This window comes from Alosa pseudoharengus, unplaced genomic scaffold, assembly GCF_046254945.1.
Source record: "Alosa pseudoharengus isolate Yale_2024_CS ecotype anadromous, Long Island Sound unplaced genomic scaffold, YU_APseudo_1.1 YU_APseudo_1.1_scf_13, whole genome shotgun sequence".
In the NCBI taxonomy this organism is placed as follows: domain Eukaryota; kingdom Metazoa; phylum Chordata; class Actinopteri; order Clupeiformes; family Clupeidae; genus Alosa; species Alosa pseudoharengus.
The window spans coordinates 9,553,847-9,574,541 of NW_027468598.1; the positions used below are offsets into that span (position 1 = coordinate 9,553,847).

At 42.3% G+C, this 20,695-nt stretch overlaps 4 protein-coding genes and 4 non-coding genes across 12 annotated transcripts in view; all 8 read left to right on the forward strand.

Annotated features, from left to right (window-relative positions):
* fchsd2 (FCH and double SH3 domains 2) overlaps positions 1–3,220 on the forward strand; it is a 61,289-nt gene extending 58,069 nt beyond the window's left edge. For 3 of the 4 annotated variants that reach the window (XM_076282012.1, XM_076282015.1, XM_076282014.1), the window contains one exon: positions 6–3,219. In XM_076282012.1, coding sequence (XP_076138127.1) covers positions 6–95 — 90 coding nt within the window. In that variant the 3' untranslated portion in view covers positions 96–3,219. Of the gene's footprint in view, positions 1–5 lie in introns of all 4 variants that reach the window. The other variant, XM_076282013.1, reaches the window with a different exon arrangement.
* Positions 3,221–3,479: 259 nt separating this feature from the next.
* Positions 3,480–11,107, forward strand: LOC143121589 (NACHT and WD repeat domain-containing protein 2). 2 transcript variants are annotated; one of them, XM_076282016.1, is made up of 7 exons: positions 3,480–3,660; positions 4,010–4,098; positions 4,488–4,595; positions 4,965–5,150; positions 5,236–5,371; positions 5,851–6,374; positions 6,530–11,107. In XM_076282016.1, the coding sequence occupies exons 1-7, from the start codon at positions 3,621–3,623 to the stop codon at positions 10,298–10,300; spliced, it is 4,854 nt and encodes a 1,617-aa protein (XP_076138131.1). In that variant the 5' UTR covers positions 3,480–3,620; the 3' UTR covers positions 10,301–11,107. The 2 variants fall into 2 exon arrangements, with proteins under 2 accessions (XP_076138131.1, XP_076138132.1); XM_076282017.1 differs by having other exon boundaries at positions 5,851–6,607.
* A 316-nt stretch (positions 11,108–11,423) lies between these two features.
* rps3 (ribosomal protein S3) lies at positions 11,424–16,450 on the forward strand. The gene is made up of 7 exons (XM_076282018.1): positions 11,424–11,510; positions 12,198–12,328; positions 13,126–13,219; positions 13,371–13,465; positions 14,761–14,948; positions 15,418–15,623; positions 16,383–16,450. The coding sequence occupies exons 1-6, from the start codon at positions 11,481–11,483 to the stop codon at positions 15,618–15,620; spliced, it is 741 nt and encodes a 246-aa protein (XP_076138133.1). The 5' UTR covers positions 11,424–11,480; the 3' UTR covers positions 15,621–15,623; positions 16,383–16,450.
* Positions 12,901–13,050, forward strand: LOC143122275 (small nucleolar RNA SNORD15). The gene has a single exon (XR_012986619.1). It is a non-coding gene; the product is annotated as a small nucleolar RNA SNORD15 (small nucleolar RNA).
* LOC143122276 (small nucleolar RNA SNORD15) lies at positions 14,493–14,642 on the forward strand. Its single transcript, XR_012986620.1, has one exon. It is a non-coding gene; the product is annotated as a small nucleolar RNA SNORD15 (small nucleolar RNA).
* Positions 15,167–15,315, forward strand: LOC143122274 (small nucleolar RNA SNORD15). The gene has a single exon (XR_012986618.1). It is a non-coding gene; the product is annotated as a small nucleolar RNA SNORD15 (small nucleolar RNA).
* Positions 15,930–16,078, forward strand: LOC143122273 (small nucleolar RNA SNORD15). The gene has a single exon (XR_012986617.1). It is a non-coding gene; the product is annotated as a small nucleolar RNA SNORD15 (small nucleolar RNA).
* Positions 16,451–17,841: 1,391 nt separating the features above from the next.
* On the forward strand, positions 17,842–19,548 carry kctd14 (potassium channel tetramerization domain containing 14). The gene is made up of 2 exons (XM_076281492.1): positions 17,842–17,964; positions 18,527–19,548. Exons 1-2 carry the CDS (start codon positions 17,896–17,898, stop codon positions 19,193–19,195), a joined length of 738 nt encoding a protein of 245 aa, XP_076137607.1. The 5' UTR covers positions 17,842–17,895; the 3' UTR covers positions 19,196–19,548.
* The last annotated feature ends 1,147 nt before the right edge of the window (positions 19,549–20,695 follow it).

Below are 20,695 nucleotides of genomic sequence, written 5' to 3' on the forward strand. Positions count from 1 at the left end.
CCCAGGTGCGAGCAGCGCCCCCTCCGCCCAAACAGCAGCAGCAGCAGCGGCGCCCGGCAGAAAAGACGGAGGAGGTGGAGATCACACTGGTGTAGCAGCAGCAGCAGCACCGGAGCAACCAAACTCCCACCTCCTTCCCTCTCGCCCTCCTCTTCCTCCTCTTCCTCCTCCGCCTCCTCACGTGGAGGACGGGTCTTGACAGGACAGCTGACCAATGCCCTCATCACCCTCGACGCAGACGGAGGGAGGGACAGTGGTCAAACGCCATGACCCTAGTGTCCAGACACTCGTGAAAACGCTCCCCTCTGTGTCCCAGACTGTCTGGTGCCTTAAACCACTCTCATGCCAAAACATGAAGCTCTCTCGTCTCCTCATGCCTTCAGCCCAGAGGGAAAGGGGAAACTTTTCGGAACACCAGGAAGTGTTTTCCAAAGTGTTCCAACCCCAACGTAGAGCTAGATTGAAAAAGAAAAAATCAAACAACCAACCAATCAACCAAACTGAACAGTGACTGAAGATTTGGAGGATCTGTTTGCATGTTTATTCCCAGTTTCCCACATGATGTTGATGGTGTCGTGTAATATCTGGAGTTAGCAAGTGGTGTGTGGTCCGAGTGCGTTCATTTTAGGTCTTGTGATCATAGCCGCAAATGAATCCTAACTGCTAGCGAAACCACATTTATAATAGCTGTCTAGATGTTCTAGGTAAAAAAAAAACAGAAGTAGCAGAAGAACCGTAGAAACCATGAGCAGAGGATCTGGAGTTTGTGCTGAGGGTGGGTGATGCTGCGCCTGTGTAACACCCAGACGTGTCGAAGGGCAGGTCTTTAATGGACAAAAAGGACAAAAAAATTTAGCCCATACAAACCCCTAGTTATTGATGTGTCGACGGAAGCTTTATAATCCGTATGCAGAAGGGTTTTTCATAACCTGCAAAGCAGAGCAGACAAATAGGAGCAGTTGATAAAAAAAAAAAAACAGCCAAGATGAGCTTATTGTTTTCTTTTCGAAAGTGGCTTTCTTGCACATTTGTAACGAGTGAGCATGTTGCGCGTATGGGGAGATTGGCAGCGTTGAGGCACGAGTTTCAAAGCTCTGGGGCCTGGACAGGAGGAAGCCGAGCGGAGCGCTCAAAGGAAGCCTCGTCCTCGGACATATGTAGTCATATCAATAACGTATTTAATGTGCAGCATTAGTACAGTACATTACTGTCGTCATAGGAACGTTCCGGAAGTGTGTGCAACATTGCGTCATATATAGCATTACTGAGTGGACTTTTGATGAGTAGTGGCTCATTACGTCACCTCGAGGAGAAAGGGAGTTTGTACAGAACGTGTGTTGCGGAAGAGCGGAAGGCCGCAGGGGAACGAGGGAATGGAGAGGGCGAGGAACGGAAGAGAGGGGTGACGGAGGCTGGCTCCTTCGTTTGCTTCACATCTCTCCGTGCTCCTCCACCCACTCCTAACCCCCCTGGTGCCAACTGCGCCGCCATGTGGCAATCTCTGATGTTTGAGTAGTACTTACTTCATCGATATTATCTCTTTCAGCTCTTCACTATGAAGTTGGGCATCTGTGCATATTACTAATATTTAGTCCTCTAAGTGAAAGGAAGAAAATTAAAGGATCACAGAGTTGAATAATGTGGCATCTCTTGGGAGTGAGTGAGTGTGTGAGTGAGTGAGTGGTCCTATGGTGCCTCATCGGTACACTCCCCCTCACCTCACCGCCGACAGATTATTCATTTATATACGCAAATCAATATCGGAGCATTTAGTTGAAAGTGCATTATTTTTTATTAATTTCTGTCTTTCCTCTCTCTCTTTCTCTCTCTCTCTCTGTATCTCTTCTTTTTGTATTGTGTAAACACTGTTGACGACTAAGTGAGATGTATTTGGCTGACTGTTTTGGCAGTATTTATAATGGATTGTTAGCCTCCAGAGACATTCAGACTGTCTCTTGCAGAAAGAGGGGGGAAAATAAACAGGCAACATGCACCACGGCCACTGAGTGTGCAGAATGTTCCGGATGGTGAGATTAACGAGAGCTGATCTAAATAAGATGGTGTCAGGAGTGCCACTCATTCATACAAGGGGCAGCCTGGATTTTTAGTTGTGTGAAGTAGAAAGCTTGTCTCGTGTTTGTTTTGTGTTTGATGTGATATTCCCCCCAAGCCCTTGAGTGAGTGAGGTACTCAGAGATATGGAGACAACCCAGCACCTTGCAACAAGTGAAAATGTCACCTAGGATTGTTGTCCTGATTTGCCCCACAGATCTCGAAACAGGCTTTTAATTTATTGACTAATCAAAATATTTTTCCCTGTCTGAGGTGATATTTAATGCTTAACATATAAGCAATTATTCAATGTCTTTGCAGCACTTTTTTAAACAAAAAAAAACTTTATTTTGTGTTTTTAAGTTGTGATTCTCAGTATTCTTTTTATGGCTGCCCCTTGCCAGTGTTTTAGCTTCCAACCATTTGTTTATCATTGTTGAGATTGTTTGTATCACCTCCCATGATGGGATGTGATCAGAAACCCAGCTATGTTCATGTGCTTGCATTTGACTGCAATGCAAAGGGAATTCATTCCCCCCAAGGGTGAGATGCTGGTGTATTACTTAAACAAAGGTTCCGCAAATGAATTATAAACTTGTTGAACTGAAATGGAGAGAATGTGAATTATAAGCAGTCGAGAAAGCAAACATAAAATGAACTGTGTCTGGAATATGGCTGAATGGAAGGGCAACAGTGTTGAATATCTGCTCTGCTCATTTCTTAGCGCTCGAACACGATCTTTTCTTGTTGATCTCTTTGAGATCTTTTGAATCTTATCGAACTTGTTTTGAAGTTTATGGTTTACAGCTGTGTCCGTTGTGTCAAAAAGCTGTTCTCTCACACAAAACAAGGTTTTTCTTATTTAATATAAACAAGGTTGTCATCTTGATGTTTCTCTTCGGCCAGTTGCGACTTTTGAACTTCCAAAAACAGTCACCCCCCCTCCCCCCTACCAGTGGATTTTATTTTTAAGTATTCCTCTTTTTTCATTTGAAGATGTTTTAAGAGCTGCTAAAAAATCTGGTAATAATAACAAGCTTTCTCTTTAGACTGTTGCCATGGTGACAATATCAGAAAACACAGGTGCAAATTCTACATATTATTAGCTGTAAAAATTTGTATTTATTGTGTACAAATGTTAAATAATAAAATGAATCAAAAAAACTCCTCTTATCGTGATTATTATCAAATAAGTAATGGTGTCTGTCTGTCTTTTTCTGTGCTTAATATGTTTTTAAATGCATGTGGATATCATTCAGCTGTATGAGAATGTAAACATTTACTCATGAGGGTAACAAAGACCAAGCTACATGTCTGTCAAGCACTGGGGGCGTTGCTTAGGGCTTCATGAAAAAACCATCCGATGTTGACATGACTTGTTTCCTGGTGGTGCGCTAAATGGGAAGTCTCAGGAGCCTGGTGTTTTGGGGTGGGACCTAGTGCCAAGAACACAGGACATTTTTCACAGGACACAAAGTTAACATTTCTTTTTGTTTTACTACGGAACCAGATCTGTCAAAATTAATTAATCAGATCAAGATACTGGGTGCATCACTAAGAGCGTATTGATGCTGTGTGTGAAGATATACTTGTGCTCAAACCCACAAGGTAGGTGGTATGGATCATATAGTGTATTCAGTCATTATTTGAAAGCTATAGCTGTAGTTTTCAGCCATTTATGCTGTGAATTAGTTCAGTTTAACTACAATTAATACACAGTAGTCCTATTCTGCAGATGGTATGCATTCTTTCCAGTGCAGTTTGAAATGGAAGCTAGATTTATGTCCTACCTAAAGCGTCCTTCTGAAAGCTGGTTTTCTGAGAAAACACTTATGTGAAATTTGTGACATTTTCTCTGAGAAATAAAGACAAAGAAATAGTTTCAAACAGTAAGTTAAAATTCCTCCCGTGCCATGCACCTAAATGAGATCTCGTAGGATATCCTGTGTGTTTTCAGACTCTGTCCAGGAGAGGAGAGCGCTGAGAGAGACTGTGTTCCCTAAGCTCAGAGACCACTGCAGGCGAAAACATGGGGTGGAGTGCAGGGTGAGCGATACACAACACATGTTCATCTTGCTTATGGTTTGGTTCCCAACTGAAAAGATGTTTCAGGCTATTTAACACCCAGTTGGTCCACCACCTGTTCCTCCACACAGTACAATAAAGAAGCGGTGCTGCAGGGCCTTCCCTAGCCTCTTTACCGCATTGTTTGGTGTATTGTCTGCTGTTTGAACAGGAGTGGCATTACACCATTGTTTGTTCTCCTTTGAAATCCTCACAGAATATGATGTGTTTTAATAAATTAAATGGTATAAATAATATATAGTGTATAACATTTTTAGATCACATACTACATCAGTCATATTTACTTTAAATATTTCTTTAAACTTGTAGATATTTTCTGAAAATGACTGCCCTCTGATTATCCCATGCAGGTTATTGACCCATATGAGGCCCCCAACTCAAAGGACTGGCCTAGCCAGCAGGTCCGACTCCAGCTTATACAGGGGTGCAAAGACACTTCAGTGGGACCATTCTTCGTGGTGATTTACTATGTTACAAACATTTTACTATATGCTTAACTGGTTAGACATTACATGTCTTTTTTTCCAAAGTGATGGTAGAATCCTAAATTACAAGTAATACCTCAACCCTCTCAAATGCTAGTGTTGCCTCCAGTCAATAAAGTCTGAGATATTTTCTCATTGCATAATGTAGCCCTATTATGTTATTTTGAATATTAATATAGTTTATCTCATGCTTTGTCTGCTCAAAACACTTAGATGTTATAGATATAACAGGAATAGGCACTACATAAACATATCTGGTTTGACAGGTGAGAACGGAACAAGTGTATTTGATTGTGAATTGAAATTTTTTTAACTTTGGAAATATTTGTGGGCATGGATCAGGGTCTGATTGGGGAGGAGTATGGCACTGCATCCTTACCTGAGCAGGTGGAGATCTCAGAGTTCCAGAACATTCTTCAGACGTGTCAGTCCATGCAGCTAAGCACTCGGTTACTGGAGGAATGCTACCGGAGAGATGAGAATGTCATACCACCCTGCTTCTGTCTGCTTAGTCAGCACAGCAGCCAGGTATCATCTGGTCACTGCAAACATGCTCAATTGGACAAATATATACCTTTCCCCCACTAAAGTGTTGAGTTTTCTATATTTTTAGACAGAGGCAATTACAGGAACCAAAACATGGGATGAGGCTCTGAAGGAAGTAAAGGATGTGCTTCAGGCGTCTGTAAAGCAGTGTATACTTGACGGAAGCATCACAGAAGAAAAAGCCCAGAAATACTTTAGATCAGGTAAGGTGAAGTTAATCACCAATCAATCTGTAAAAACATTAATACATGTACATATATAATGTTTATATAAAATATAAATATACACTATATAAACAAAAGTATGAGGACACCTGTCATTACACCCACAGAAACATCTATGACATCCCATATATACTAATATGGAGTTGGTCCCCTCTTTACAGCTGTAACAGCTTCCACTCTTGGATTTCCACAAGATTTTAGTGTCTGTGGAAATGTTTGCCCATTCACTCAGAGGAGTATTTGTGAGGTCAAGCACTGATGTTGGAGAAGAAGGCCTGGTTCACAATGTCTGTTCTTGTCCATCCCAACTCCATATTAAAACATATGAATTTAGAGTGGGATGTCATTGAAGTTAATGGCAGGCATCCCAATACTTTTGTCTATATTGTGTGTGTGTGTGTGTGTGCGTGTGTGTGTGTGTGTACTGTAATATAATAGCTGTTATATTGTGCTTTTAGACCTTGAGAATGACCTCCGCTTTGCCATGGAGGACTGTTTATCCGATGATATGAAAAGGTGCTTGTATTACATTCATAAGATCATACATCAGAAAAAGACAGGACACCATCAAGACCAAGATCCTTCAAATGATCAACTGAGTGTTATCCGTGAGCATTTCCTACCCGACTTAGTTACTTCCTGTCATCTTGAGGTGTACACTACCACCACAGAGTGTGATCGGCAACAGGGTTACACAGTGGCCTTGAGACAGGCTTACATTGAAGGGCTTTGTCATCAGTTGTTCACAGACCTTTCAAGGCTCATTGACTCAACTGTCACAAAGAACACAGCAGATCCTGATGATGCCACCTCCCAGCAGGCCAACCTGTGTCACATCTATTCTCAGCTGTTCAGGATTGAACGTGTGGAGGCACAGCCAATCAAAGCTTACCTTGAGCAGAACTACCCAAAACATCCTCTTGTACTCATTGGGGGGCCATGCTCTGGCAAAACTGTCTTAATGGCACATTGTGCAAGTCAGGTATTGTACATTGAATAAGGGCCCTTATGCTAAAAGTTTTTATTAATTGTCCAACTTTTCACAATGTCATCATCATTTTACAATTTCTATGTTGTTGATAAGTGTAATGTATTTCTTCATTCCACAGTTTAATATTTTGATATTTCATCTTTCAGGTGAAACTGTGGCTGAAGGCCAGTGATCCTGTGGTCATCACACACTTTTCTCCCCTCCCACTGAAGCAGCTTCTCAATAACATCTGCCACCATATTGCTGTTAGTTATAATCAACCATGGGACAACTGCATACGAGATGTTACTCAACTGGAAGAGGCCTTTACTGAACTCTTAGACATAGCATCGTCTTCCAAGTATCCCTTAATCCTGATGTTAGATGGCCTTGACCAGATACCAAGTTCTGAAGGACCCCAACACATGACCTGGCTCCCTAAAACTTTACCTCTTAATGTCAAAGTCATAATTTCTACCACCTACACTAAATCTGGTACCCTTGCAAGTCTCAAGACACAATATCCAGACTCTAACTTCTTTCTAGAGCTGGAACCATTTAAAAGGAGCAGCTGTAGCCAGATGCTGACCAGCCTTCTGGAGAGCTCCAAAAGGAGGATCACCTCAGGACAACAGATGTATGTGAATGAGGCTCTTAAACAGTGTAGTCTTCCTCTCTATGCAGAGCTCATCTACAGAAACGTCAGCCTATGGAGATCCGAGACAGAAATCACTGAGGAGTCTCTAAGCCAAGGCATTCATAACAACATCAATCAATTTCTTCAACACCTTGAGGAGAAACATGGCCAAGCACTTGTTAGCAGATCGTTGAGTTTTCTAACGCTGTCAAGGTATGGCCTCACAGAGGCTGAACTGACAGATATCCTTTCCTGTGAAGATGATCTAGTTTCTGTGTTCCTCCCAATTGAGGACCCACCGTATAAGTTAAGGTTCCCTGAGGTTGTGGTGGAGAGGCTGATCTTGGACCTTGAGGGCTTTCTGTTGGCTAGACATATCTCAGGTTCTCGTGTGCTGTTCTGGGTCAGTAGACATTTCAGGTTAGTTATCCTGAAGAGATACATTGACTCCATAGACAAAAGTGAGGAAATACACCTTCGACTAGCTGACTACTTTAGTGGGCGGTGGGCGTACGGAAGGGCCAAGCCACTAGTGATCACTTCAGACACCAACATGACTGACAAACAAGGCACTACAGAAGGAAAACCAATGAAAATGTACATAGACAGGAACCCTTATGGACAGCCTTGGGTGTGGAAAATGTCCAAGCCTTCCATTACATTTCAAGACTCATCCTCAGAGACAGGGGGTGTAAATTTTAGAAAAGTCCTTGAGCTGCCCTATCATCTAAGATGGAGTGGAGGGCTGGATGAGTTTTGCAGAGGTTCAATGCTCTCCTATGATTTCCACCATGCAATGTTGATGGGAGGTTTAGTACAGGACTTGTTTCTCTGGCTGGAAGAGATGTCTCAGTTTATGATGCCAAGAGAGCTATGGCTTCTTGCCTGCATCCTGAGAAGTTCTTTATGTTTACTTCAGAACTCCCCTATAGACACACCATTAATAATACAAGCACAGCTCTTTCCTTTCCTAGGGGTCGTTCCTGAGCTGGAAGACTATGCAAAGCAGTTGTGTGTGGGATACGTGAGGTCTGGGATAACCATGGTGCTGCCTCCTGCCTCCTCTGTTCCCTGTTCCTCTTGGGAACTGTCAGACAGAATGAGGTCTTCTGTTACAGATGTGGCTATAGCCGACAGTGGAAGAGTGGTTCTCCTCCTTAGTGATGGCTCTGCCTGGGCTTGGAATGGGATCACTTCCAAACAATTCCAAGTGCCCCATGTTCCCACAGTAAAAATGGTCAGTCTCAGAATTTCAAACACCTATCTCCTGTTGTCTTCCAGCTGTAACAGGGTCTTTCTATGTGATTTGCGCACAATGTTTTTTGAAGAAGTTCCTGTTCTGAATACTGAGATTCATCAGAACACCCATATCTCTATTGAGGGCTTTCTGGCATCCACAACAAAGATGTTTTGGTGGTACAAAGGAGAACATCATGTCTATATGCATGCCACAGATGATACATCACCTAATTGTGGGATCACTCAATTATATTGCCCTGGTTTTGTCACATGCATATCATGTTCTTTTGATGAGCAGCATGTGTTCTGTGGACAGGGCAATGGAAATGTATCCATTTTTGATGTGCAGAGTGGTCAGACCGTTTCTGCCCTCTCTTGCTCTACAGAGAGACCACTGATTGGCTTGAAAAGAGTTGAGGAAGAGGTGATGGCATGTATTGACAGTGTGGGTAGCCTGTTTATTTGGAATATTCAAAACATTTCTCATCCGAGCCTTAGTACAGAGAGCTTGAGCAATGAAGACACTGAGGAGGTTTTGAATATAGATTTCACAGAAGATAATGAGGTTCTTCTAATTTGTAAGAGGCAGAAACTCATACTCTGGGACACAAATAGCTGCTCTGTGGATGATCAATTTCACGCTCCAAAAGGTAAAGCCTTTGTTCATGTTATGCTGGACCATGGTTCCAGCTTGCTCTTAGCTTTATTAGAAGGGTGTTCATGTCTTCTGGTCTGGGATTCATGCACAGGGCAATGTGTTTTGAGCCTTAACACTGGCTCCACAGAAACCCCAAAACTTTTCAAAGTGGGTGACCAGTACCTGTCAGCTGTTACGGTCAATGAGATCGTCACCTGGGATATGGATCTTGTCAGAGAAGCAGCCTCAATCCCCAAAACTGGGTCAAAAACAATAAAGATGGTGCTGGTGAAAAGTGATCATTTCTATACAAGTGACGGCACAGAACTTTTATGGAAGTGGAATGCACAAAGTGGTGAAAAAGAGGGCTGCTTCCTGCATCACGGTCCGGTTACAGCCTTTACCATCTCACAGGATGGGGAGCATCTAGTGACGGTAGCCTCAGGTGACATTTATGTGTGGAGAAGTGGAGATGGAGTTAATTTGTACTGCATCCCTGGCAGTGCAGCATCGCAGGTACTCATCACACCCACAGGAAACGTTGCTGTGTCGCTCTCAGACCAGGGGCTCTCCAGGGTGTGGAAGGTTGCAAATGGGCATGAAGTGTGCCGCTTTCACCTTAGGCTCCAAAAGCCTGTCATCTCACCAGAGAGCACATTCCTTCTGGGCCTGCAGGAGGACAACCTCCTGGCTGTCAGCCTGTGGTTTGGCTATGTCAGCAGAGAGTTTCCGCTGTCAGATCAGTCACGTGTGCTTGCATTCAATTCCATTCTAGATCACCCAGACTATGTGATTGTTATTACCTCATCTGGGGCTGTCTATTCATGGAAGATGTCGGACGACACGATTTGCCAGAGATTCCAAATGCCAGAGCACCTCCTTGACCAGCCTGGAGTTTTTCAGGTCTGTGCAGATGGCAGCTATGCTATCCTTACTATTGGTCAATCTGATATGAATATCTTGGATGTGACTCAAGGTAGACTGTGCGCAGTTAAAGTTAATGGACAAATCCACCATGTATGCTTGGATATCAGTGGTAAATATGCTGCCTACATCAGTGAAACTACCATCAGTCACCTGAGTTGCTCTTGTAAACCCTGTGTTAGACTTGTTTTAACAGCTATACGAGTCTCAAACGGAATGAGAGTGGGTAGGTTCTACCTCTGCAGGTATCCTTGTGCGATGAGTATTTCTGTTAACTTGTCAGTGTATGTCATTTTTGAGGATGGATCCGTAGGCATTTATGCTATCACTGACACTGATGCAGAACAGAGTGCCACTGCTACCAAGACCCTCTTGCCTATTGTAGGACAAAGACACCCTCCATGTACAGCACAAACATGGCAACCTTTAGCAGTGGAGAAATGGAATAACACACTGAACACCTTCATGTCGGTTAGACTGGGTGCTGAATCCTTCAGATAATGTATAACGTTTTTAAATCAAGGACAGCACAAAAGACAAAACTTTTTTTAAATTGCCTCAGATGTTTTGGACCAGATGCCTTTCTTTCCTTGATTCAAAAACATTTAGCAATGGCCAATCTTATATGGGCGGACTCTTTGTTGTAAGATCTACAAACCATTTTCCAATTTGTAAATATTTGTAGATTTATAATAGGTCTAATCTATTTGCCATAAATAATAACTATACTGTTTATCAACAGCCATTTAGCCCACGGGAAAATGTAAAAAAAATATTCTCTTGCTCAGTCACATTGGATAAAAGTGCTGAATGATTAAAGCAACACCAAAGAACTTTTCCTCTGTCGCACGCACGCTATTTGTTTATCCAGCAACGGCTTTGCAAATAACGATGTCCATAGACAAGGTAGAATATGTTGCATGATTTTATGAAAGTACGATGTATTGCGACATCATGCAAGTCAAATTTGTAGTTTCTTATGTCTCATTCCATCGAACTACAAACCCGCTACCCGATCTGGCAAACTTGCATAGTGCAGTTACAGCCGATAGAGGGCCGCGAAGCGAATGCAGAAGTGCCGTTCACCCTGTTACAAGTTGATGAACCACGGAAACAATTTTGGAAACATTATTTTAAGGTACAAAAAACTCTTTGGTGTTGCTTTAATGTAATAAATGTTAAAAAAAAAAAAAAACAGTAACCACTTGCTTGAGCAAACTTAATGTTAACCATATCACTGCCTTCAACTAATTGTATTTGTTTGTTCGTTTTACCTTTTGAAAATAAATAAAAGCGATTTACTTTGAATATTGCTGATTATTGCAACTTCAGCTGAACAAGAACTTGCCCATCAGACTTGCATAATCACAGACAGCGTAGGCCAACAACAGACTTCGGCTTTTAGGCTATGAATTTCATATAGCCTACTTCAGTTGAATGTTCCTTTCCTTATTAAACCGTTTAACTGACACAAGCATCGCATAATTACCACTGAAAATACTGCATCCTTACCTAGCACCCAACAACACACCTGAAGCCTGAAGGTTTGCAGTTGTGAATATCTGTGAAACTACAACAACCACACGTCCTTGCATGCTCTCAGGAAGAAAATCAGAAAGCTTGGTATAAATCTACTTCCGCCTCTGAGGTCATTCCTTTCCTGTCTACGGCCTCCAGCAAGATGGCGGTGCAAATATCCAAGAAGAGAAAGGTTAGTTCAACATTTCGTATTTGTATGGTATTACGTGAGCCTATTCTTTAAATACAGATATTTATATGTTCGGTATCATGTGGCGAATGCCTGTTAATGTCCTCGTGTGTTTCTGGTCAACCTGTGAGTGAGGATTATTATAGATTCAGTCAGCACTGTACTTCAACGCAAACATGGCAGGGTTGTAGCCCAAGCTAGCTACGTGTCGGTAGGTAGGCGCAGCATGTTATGTTGCTGCTCTAATATTTTCATGGATTACGGTCTCTATTACGAATGATATTGAAATAAGTGTTCTATGGCTAAACCGTGGTTTTTAAACACAACTTCTGACGGGCAGTTTGGCTGAAACGGAAATGTTGGCTATCGTTCACTTGCTCCACTGGACGAACTTTGCAGCTGATTTCAATTGCCGGCTAGCATGCTAAGTTGTAAGTTAACGGCATTAATTGTGCAGTCCTAAATACCCCTAGTAGAATGGCAGTTATTGATAATATGGGAAGTCTTTTCTTTAAACTAATGTTTTGAAGACTAGTAACCAGGTTATTTGCAAATGACTAGTGAACTTAGATACATGGTCTGCTAGGCAAAGCAGTATGGTTGACGTTTGCTAGCATTAGCTTGTACAGATGCGAGTCTAACGTTAACCATTAGCACACGTAAGTAATCCTGCTTTTGGTTTGCTTACAGTTTGTATCAGACGGCATCTTCAAAGCCGAACTGAACGAGTTCCTGACCCGCGAGCTCGCTGAGGATGGCTACTCTGGAGTGGAGGTCCGTGTCACTCCCACTAGGACAGAGATCATCATTCTTGCCACCAGGTAACGGAATTGCATTCTCGTGTAGAACATGCACAATACTTATGAGCAGTGTTCAGTTTCAATGCATAGCTGTCAACATTGAGCATTGAAAATGAAGGATCCCGGATTTCTCACCCCAAAATAGGGGAACATTTCAGCATTCGTCTCTTGCTATCCCTCTGCTGACAGCAAGAATTCAGACTACAAAACTGCTACACTAACTAAAACAAGGTGTAAAGCTAGGTATAACTGATTCTGCTTACAGATTGGTGTCAAATCGTACTCACAACAACCACGCATTTATCTTAAATTGGCTAACATCACTTTAAGGTCCCCTTCAATCAAGCAAAACTATGCTTTAAGTATCTGTTTCGCTGGAAGTGCAAGGGGGTAGCAACAGGTCCGTTGTTAGGGCTAATGTTATATGAGTATTAAAATATGGGATATTTCAGGGGGAAATATTAAAACGGGAAGACAACGGGGAAAATGCATGAGTAACCTGGAAAAAATGGGAGCTTAGTGTAGTAAACATATCATGGGTGTTTATGCACGTTTAATATGGTGTGGTCTTCCATGTCCCACTCCCACATCCCCTTCAGTGATGATACGATGACGAGTCGGAAAAGGGCTTGCTCTCTCTCTGTGGCGACTGGCTCAGGGTCACGTTCTGTGGCTCTGAGTTTAGTCTCACAAAGGAGGGTGTCCTTTTCAGGTGAAGACATTGAGGCATTTGTCTGAGAAGGACCAGAATTTCCCCTGTAGTTTTTGTGTAGGTAATTGTTTGAAAGTTTGCCAACGACCTATTTCTTTTTCATCAGGACACAGAACGTCCTGGGAGAGAAAGGCCGTCGTATTAGAGAACTGACTGCAGTTGTTCAGAAGAGGTTCGGCTTCCCAGAGGGTAGTGTGGAGGTAAGTAATGAATCTGGTCTTAACATTGACATGAACTTGTTAGGCATATGTCATATTAAGGTTTTGTCACTGCAGGTGCTGTGTGAGATGTGCAAGATGTGCTTCAGACTGACTCACGATTCTGTCAATTCACACCCCTATTTCTCTGTAGCTTTATGCTGAGAAAGTTGCCACCAGGGGTCTGTGCGCCATCGCCCAGGCTGAGTCTCTGCGTTACAAGCTGCTTGGAGGCCTGGCTGTCCGTAGGTAAGCATTAATTTATATTCTCTTTCCGTTAATGTTTTTAAAGGAGAATTCCGGTGTGATTTTGACCTAAATTGTGTTGAAACATGATACCGAGTGTGAACGTATGTCTCATAGCCCATCTCGGCTTGTCCCCTGCACTCCGAAATCTGGCGCTAGTTAGCCGATGCTACCAACAAGGCGGTCAATGGTGGTGCCTCGGCATCGGCATAGCCATGCAAATAAATCACTGTTTTACACCATTTACGAGGCTCAATGTATCTCCACACTTCACTGGTAGACTTCCGAGGGCCCTGACATTTAAAACGAGACATTGAGAACTTTGAAAAAGCACTGGTAGTTTACTTACAAGACGATTTATACAGACAGTACCTTCACGAAGTTTAGCGTTTGCAGCCATCTTGAATTTAGTCACGATAAGTCGAGCGATGAGTAAGAATGAACAGGTATGATAAGGGATCAGATTCCAAAAATAATTCTGTGGAAATGCATGGATTACAGTTTCTTCCAGTAACAGCAACTGGAATCCATGCATTTCCACGGAATTATTTTTGGAATCTGATCCCTTATCATACCTGTTCATTCTTACTCGTCGCTCGACTTATCGTGACTAAATTCAAGATGGCTGCAAACGCTAAACTTCGAGAAGATACTGTCTGTATAAATCGTCTTGTAAGTAAACTACCAGTGCTTTTTCAAAGTTCTCAATGTCTCGTTTTAAATGTCAGGGCCCTTGGAAGTCTACCAATGAAGTGTGGAGATACATTGAGCCTCGTAAATGGTGTAAAACAGTGATTTATTTGCATGGCTATGCCGATGCCGAGGCACCACCATTGACCGCCTTGTTGGTAGCATCGGCTAACTAGCGCCAGATTTCGGAGTGCAGGGGACAAGCCGAGATGGGCTATGAGACATACGTTCACACTCGGTATCATGTTTCAAAACACTTTAGGTCAAAATCACACCGGAATTCTCCTTTAAGTAAAAAGTGTTGAGGGCTCGTTTATTGACTGTCCCACTCCCACATCCCCTTCAGTGATGATACGATGACGAGTCGGAAAAGGACTTGCTCTCACTCTGTGGCGACTGGCTCAGGGTCACGTTCTGTGGCTCTGAATTTAGTCTCACAAAGGAGGGTGTCCCTTTCAGGTGAAGACATTGAGGCATTTGTCTGAGAAGGACCAGAATTTCCCCTGGAGTTTTTGTGCCCTATTGCCCATACATATATGTATTAAACTGCTTTTAGCATCAGGTGTGTGCTTAAAATCCCCTCTCACTAGCTAACTCGCTGTTCTTAGGGCATGCTATGGTGTCCTGCGCTTCATCATGGAGAGTGGAGCCAAGGGTTGTGAGGTGGTTGTGTCTGGCAAGCTCAGGGGCCAGAGGGCCAAGTCCATGAAGTTTGTGGACGGCTTGATGATCCACAGCGGAGACCCCGTCAACTACTACGTCGACACCGCTGTCCGCCACGTCCTGCTCAGGCAGGGTAAGTCTGAGCAAACAGGGTTGTTTATGTTGCCACTTAAGCTGAACTTGTACCTGTCTTGGATGAATTTGCTGTGCAAGTTGTCAAGCCTCAGATTGAGGTGGTGCATGTTTCCTGCATTTAACATTTTTCACATTTTTTAACTCATTTTTTGAAGTAATTATCTGATCCACCATTATGTCAAACATAGTCGTCCATTAATTCTATGTAGGTCTTCCCTTCAGTGATGATTCGATGACGAGTCGGAATTGGGCTCCGTCTCTTCTGTGGTGACTTGCTCAGGGTCACGTTCTGTGCCTCTGAGTTCAGCCCACAGTGGAGCAGGGTCCTTATCAGTTGAAGACATAGAGGCATTTGTCTGAGAAGGGTCTTGAACTTAATTCAAATGTAGAAGGATTTCATTGATGTCGCACGTTTGGCTTGTTACTCTGCTGCAGCATGTTCACTTCACATTGCTGTACCTCTGCAGGTGTGCTGGGTATCAAGGTCAAGATTATGCTGCCCTGGGATCCCAGCGGCAAGATCGGCCCCAAGAAGCCCCTGCCCGACCATGTCAGCATCGTGGAGCCCAAGGATGAGGTCCTCCCCACCACCCCCGTGTCTGAACAGAAGGGAGTCAAGCCTGACGCCCCTCCAGTCATGCCACAGGGTGCCCCTGTACCCACCGCTTAAAGGGTGAGGATTTGTGATGGATGAAATCGTTTGTTGGGCCCTGGACTAGTTCTCATGGATTTGATTGTTTTTGCTAGTGGTCTGTTGTCAGGCTCCTTGTGAGGGAGAATGGATCTGTATGTGTTATGTAAGGGCAGAGTTTGAAGCCTAGACTTGTTTGCCTTCAGTGATCCTCATGACCCAGAACAGAGGATGGTCAATAGCATTGAGCTGAGAATGGCCTATTGGTCTTTTAAAATGCCAAATGTTGTTATCTGATCCGTCCTCATGCCAAACATGGCTGTCCATAAGCTCTTATGTAGGTGTTCCCTTCAGTGATGATTCGATGACGAGTCGGAAATGGGCTCTGTCTCTTCTGTGGAGTCTTGCTCAGGGTCACGTTCTGTGCCTCTGAGTTCAGCCCACAGAGGAACAGGGTTTTTCTCAATTGAAGACATTGAGGCATTTGTCTGAGAAGGGTCTTGCACTTACTCCACATTTAGAATTTAATTGAAATGGTATGTCTCGCTTGCTGCTCTACTGATCAGATCTAGAATAGTGGTTTAGCTTTTGAGATTAAATAACATGATTCTACTCTACTCTACTTTTCAGATTATGGTTCACTACAAAAAAATAAATTGAAGCCCTAGACTATTTAAGTAAGTCTAGTGCTGGCCTGCCCATGTGATGGACCATACAGATCCAGTTAGCTTTATCATAGAAACAGTAAATGTATGCAGCTGTATCCTATCCTCACTAACATTCTCTTTGTCTCCTTTATAGGTCTGTGTCAATAGATGGACAGAACACCACCAGAATTTTCTGTACAAAAATAAAAAATAAGAACCATGTTTTTGTGTTTATCCCTCATTTTTTTCCAGTTTTTACTTAGGTCTCAATATAGACATGGAACTTATGCTTGATTCAAGGGAGAGCATTACCAAACCACCATAAACATTTCTATTTCGGGCCCATTGACTAGACTGTTTGGTCTGGACCAGAGTTTGTTTGAACCGATGGTTCAGATTTGCTAAAGCAGTCTACAGAGCCCGGGTCTGCCAGAAAAGTGGTCTGGGCTATGGTTTGTTCGAACTCCGCTACAGTTCCAATGCTATCTGTTCCAAAACCAGGCAATCCGCCGTTTTTGCAACGTTGCCAAGCAATATTAAAAAGAAGGTAATGTTTGACATAAGCGGACCTGAATCAAACAAATGTAATGTGAACGGAGATCTACTGAATCAGGGCTAGGGGTGAATAATCTTTCTTGGGTACGGTCCAGCTAAACAGACCCAGTGAAAGCAAACCAAGTCTGAGATCTGCCACTTTCAAACGACATAAAAATGTTGGGGCTTTGTATATAGATGCTGCATAGTTTTTAAGTGTAACTGGAGTGGGTAGCAGTCTGCCCTCTATATTGGATTTGTTACAGTAACTTAGCACTCAAGACTGGGAACCAGATGAAGCCAAGAACTCATTTGACTTGGAATGGGCTAGCCAGGCCAGACCTCAAGGGGAGTAGTATGTTTAGCATTCAGTAATGCTGTCTACTGTATATGATGCATAGATTACTTAAGTAGAGGGTGAACATGTGTTGGGACATAAAAAATTGTAGGTAGTCTCTCACACTCCAAACATTTTACATTTCCACATCCATGTATGCAAAGGTTTTTAATTTAATTCAGCTCCTTACAACAGCCTACATAGGCCTTGGTGTGTTATGTCTTAGTTATATTTGTTAGGCCTTAAGTCTGTCACTAGTGTCTTCATTCATTGATGTGTCCCAAATAAATGAATGGAAACTGAGGCTTTTGTTTTCAATTGCACATTATTTTAGCCTGAGCTACTTTCTGAAAATGTAGTTAAGTACAAGTAGGAAGAAAAATAAAAACTGAAGTACAGATACTCCCCATTAATATTTAAGTACTGTACTTAAATAGTTCTACTTAGTTACTTTACACTTCTGCGTATGCATTATCTGGTGCAAGGTGCATCGTATGGTTACATTTTCTATGGCGATGTCCTTGAGAGTAGCCCACAACGCTATGATGCAGTTATAAATAAAATGGACTGGGATTTTAATATCGGTAGCCATAACATTTCCCTATATCGTATCAAATGCACGGTTGGTATCATTTTTGTTATCAAAATGTTTGGCGTGTATCCAACGTGTCCAGAGTGATAGAGAAAACATACGAGTTAACCAGAAGGCGTGGCTTAAACCCCATTGAAGAAGTAGGCCTACAGAAGGAAGCTCAGGTGAGCTCTACAAACGCTCAGTGGAACTTACGCTGCGGAAATGAGCCTTCCCGACCTAAAATCTCCTCACGTAAAGCTTAGGCCGTCGTCTCCTGGTGTGCAGTTGTTGGTAAGAACTTTTCTTCTGTAAACTATAACTTCTCAACTTATATTTAAATGAAAGATGGCCGTTTTCTCTTTGAAAAAGACAATCGATTTGACACCTGTAAAGTATGCGTATAGTTTGTTAACAGCTGTTTGGTCAAAATGTACCTTCCTGTCAATCAATGTCAGTGATCAGCAAGTGTAGTTGGTCCTTTGAAGTATGCGGGTCAATAATTAGTTTCCCATGTATGGTCCATCGCATGTTTGTAGGCTACATTTATGATTCAGGATCGGATGTTCTGATTAGTTTAGATCTAGAGTAGGTTCAGCCTGTGTGAGATTAAATAACATGATTAGTCTATTTCAAAGAGTATGGTTCACTCCAAAAATGAAATTAAGACCTGAGGCTACTTGTATGCCTGATGCTGGCCCAGGCCCACCCATTGTGAATCATACAGATCCAGTCAGCCTTATCATAAGCATACAAACTCGTTTGTAATGAAGTGACAAGCCAGTGTTGTGTAGTTAAAGTATTTGATGAATCAAATTGATGATTTGTCATGTTTCTCTCTATTCATCATTCTTAGCAATCTGTTGTGCAGCTGAATATTGGGGGCCATGTATACAGCACCACTGTTGGTACCCTTAGGAAGATCCCAAATTCCAAACTGTCTGAAATGTTCAGTGGTCCCTCCAAGCCTAAGACAGATGCAGAGGGACGATACTTCATTGACCGGGATGGCACACATTTCGGACTAATCCTTGAATACCTGCGAACGCAAGCTGTTCCCACCCATCATGTGCAAGAGGTACGTTGTGAGGCCGTCTTCTATGAGCTGAAGCCCCTGGTGAAGCTGCTGGACGAGACTCCGCAGCTCTTCGGTGAGACTGTGGGAAGGCAGCAGTTCCTGTCCCGGGTCCCCAACTACCAAGAGAATCTGGAGATCATCATCCGAGTGGCTCGGGCCGAAGCTATTGCTGCTCGCTACTCCAACATTATAGTGTGTGTGCTGAGATCTGAGGAGGACCTGGCACGCTGCAGAGATGCCATGAGCAGCCTGAACACAGAGAAAGAGTCTGTGGTGACCTTTGGTCCCTGGAAGGCCCCGGCCACCGTTGAGGATCTGTTGGACTGCATCAAAATGGACATTGAGGCCAAAGGTTATAGAGTGTCATTTGAGCCACACAGCACTGACAAAGGTTTCCTATTCAAGAGCTACGACTATTTTTACAAGATGAATTTCCAGTGGTGGTGAATGGTGATTCAGCTCTGCTGACAGTAGCTAACAGTTACATGGCCATGAGCTCTGAATGGTTACTTTGATGTAAAGTTGAGACTAGGTCAAGACATGATGTGTGTCCACTCAGAGAGTACACTTTGTTATTATACCTTTTAACTGTTCAATTTTAACCTTTTTCAATAACAACCTCTGTTAAGCTGTGTTTGTCCTTGTTATTATATAGCATACACCCTTGTCACATGGTTTCGGTTCAGCCCATCTGCAGTAGCACTAGTATACACCTTTGTTTAATATTGACATTAGATTGCAGGGCAGATGCTTTGCATTGCATAGCTTAAATACCACAACATGTAGACTTAAATGAAATGGCCTGTTCAAGAAGTCATGAACGTAGACATATTTAAGGTTCTGACGAGAAGTCCAAACAAGTCCTCACCTCATATGTCAGATTTAAGAGGTATATTTAGAGGATCTAAATCCTACATCACTTACTACTTTATAATGATGAATTGTTAAAAAGAATCATCTCTGATACAGTATATTTGGCTATTGTTAAATCTGTTAGTGTCCAATGTACCAATTACTTGTATGAGTAGTACTGATATTGTCCAACGTGTTGGATTCTCTGTTTGATTCTATGGGGTTTTGCTTAAGCACAAAATGAATATGAATATTTGTTATGAATATTTGAAGAATTTGGTCTGGTTAATGTAAAAACATTAATAAGTCATGTTATTTAATTGTCTATTTCAGGCAATATCAATAATTTTGCAGTTAGTTATTTTGAGTAAGTAAAGGTAAATCAAATAGCAATAACCCAATTATAGTTCCACTGAAATGACCTGGAAAACATAAACATTATTCATGAAAATGGAGGATATAGCATTTTGGATCATCATCAAAATGTGTCACAGGTTCACTGGAATTTCTTGTGTACTCACTTATCAATATTGTGCAAATATTGATAAATGCATGGTAAGTAAATAGTTGAACTAGCAGGCTAAGTACATGTACAATACTATTCCATTTGTATTATTTATAGCCTACCAGAGATAGATAGATAGATAGATAGATAGATAGATACTTTATTGATCCCCGAGGGGAAATTCAAAATACCATACAATATGATCATGGTATTTTTTAGCCTACTATTTGCATGTAGCCTGGAGTGGGGGTTTTGTAGTCTATCATATCAGTCTGTGAAATCGAGCTATATGGTTCGTTGTGTTTCATTTGTGAAAATTAATGAACCACAAACTATTTTTTGCTTTCATTTTACTTGTGGAATATGACAAATGGTTCAAACCAGTAAAATAATGTTTACAGATATATGGTACACGTGCGTGGACTTAAACCTTAAACTTAAACCATTTAATGTTTGACTCAGCATAAGAATGTTTGGCCAACATAAGATGCAAGTAGTAACATGTTGTAATTCTTCCTGGCCGCACGGTGGCAGTATTGTCCCTTCTTTGGCCAACTACGGAAGGTTGCGCAAGACAAACAGAACAACGT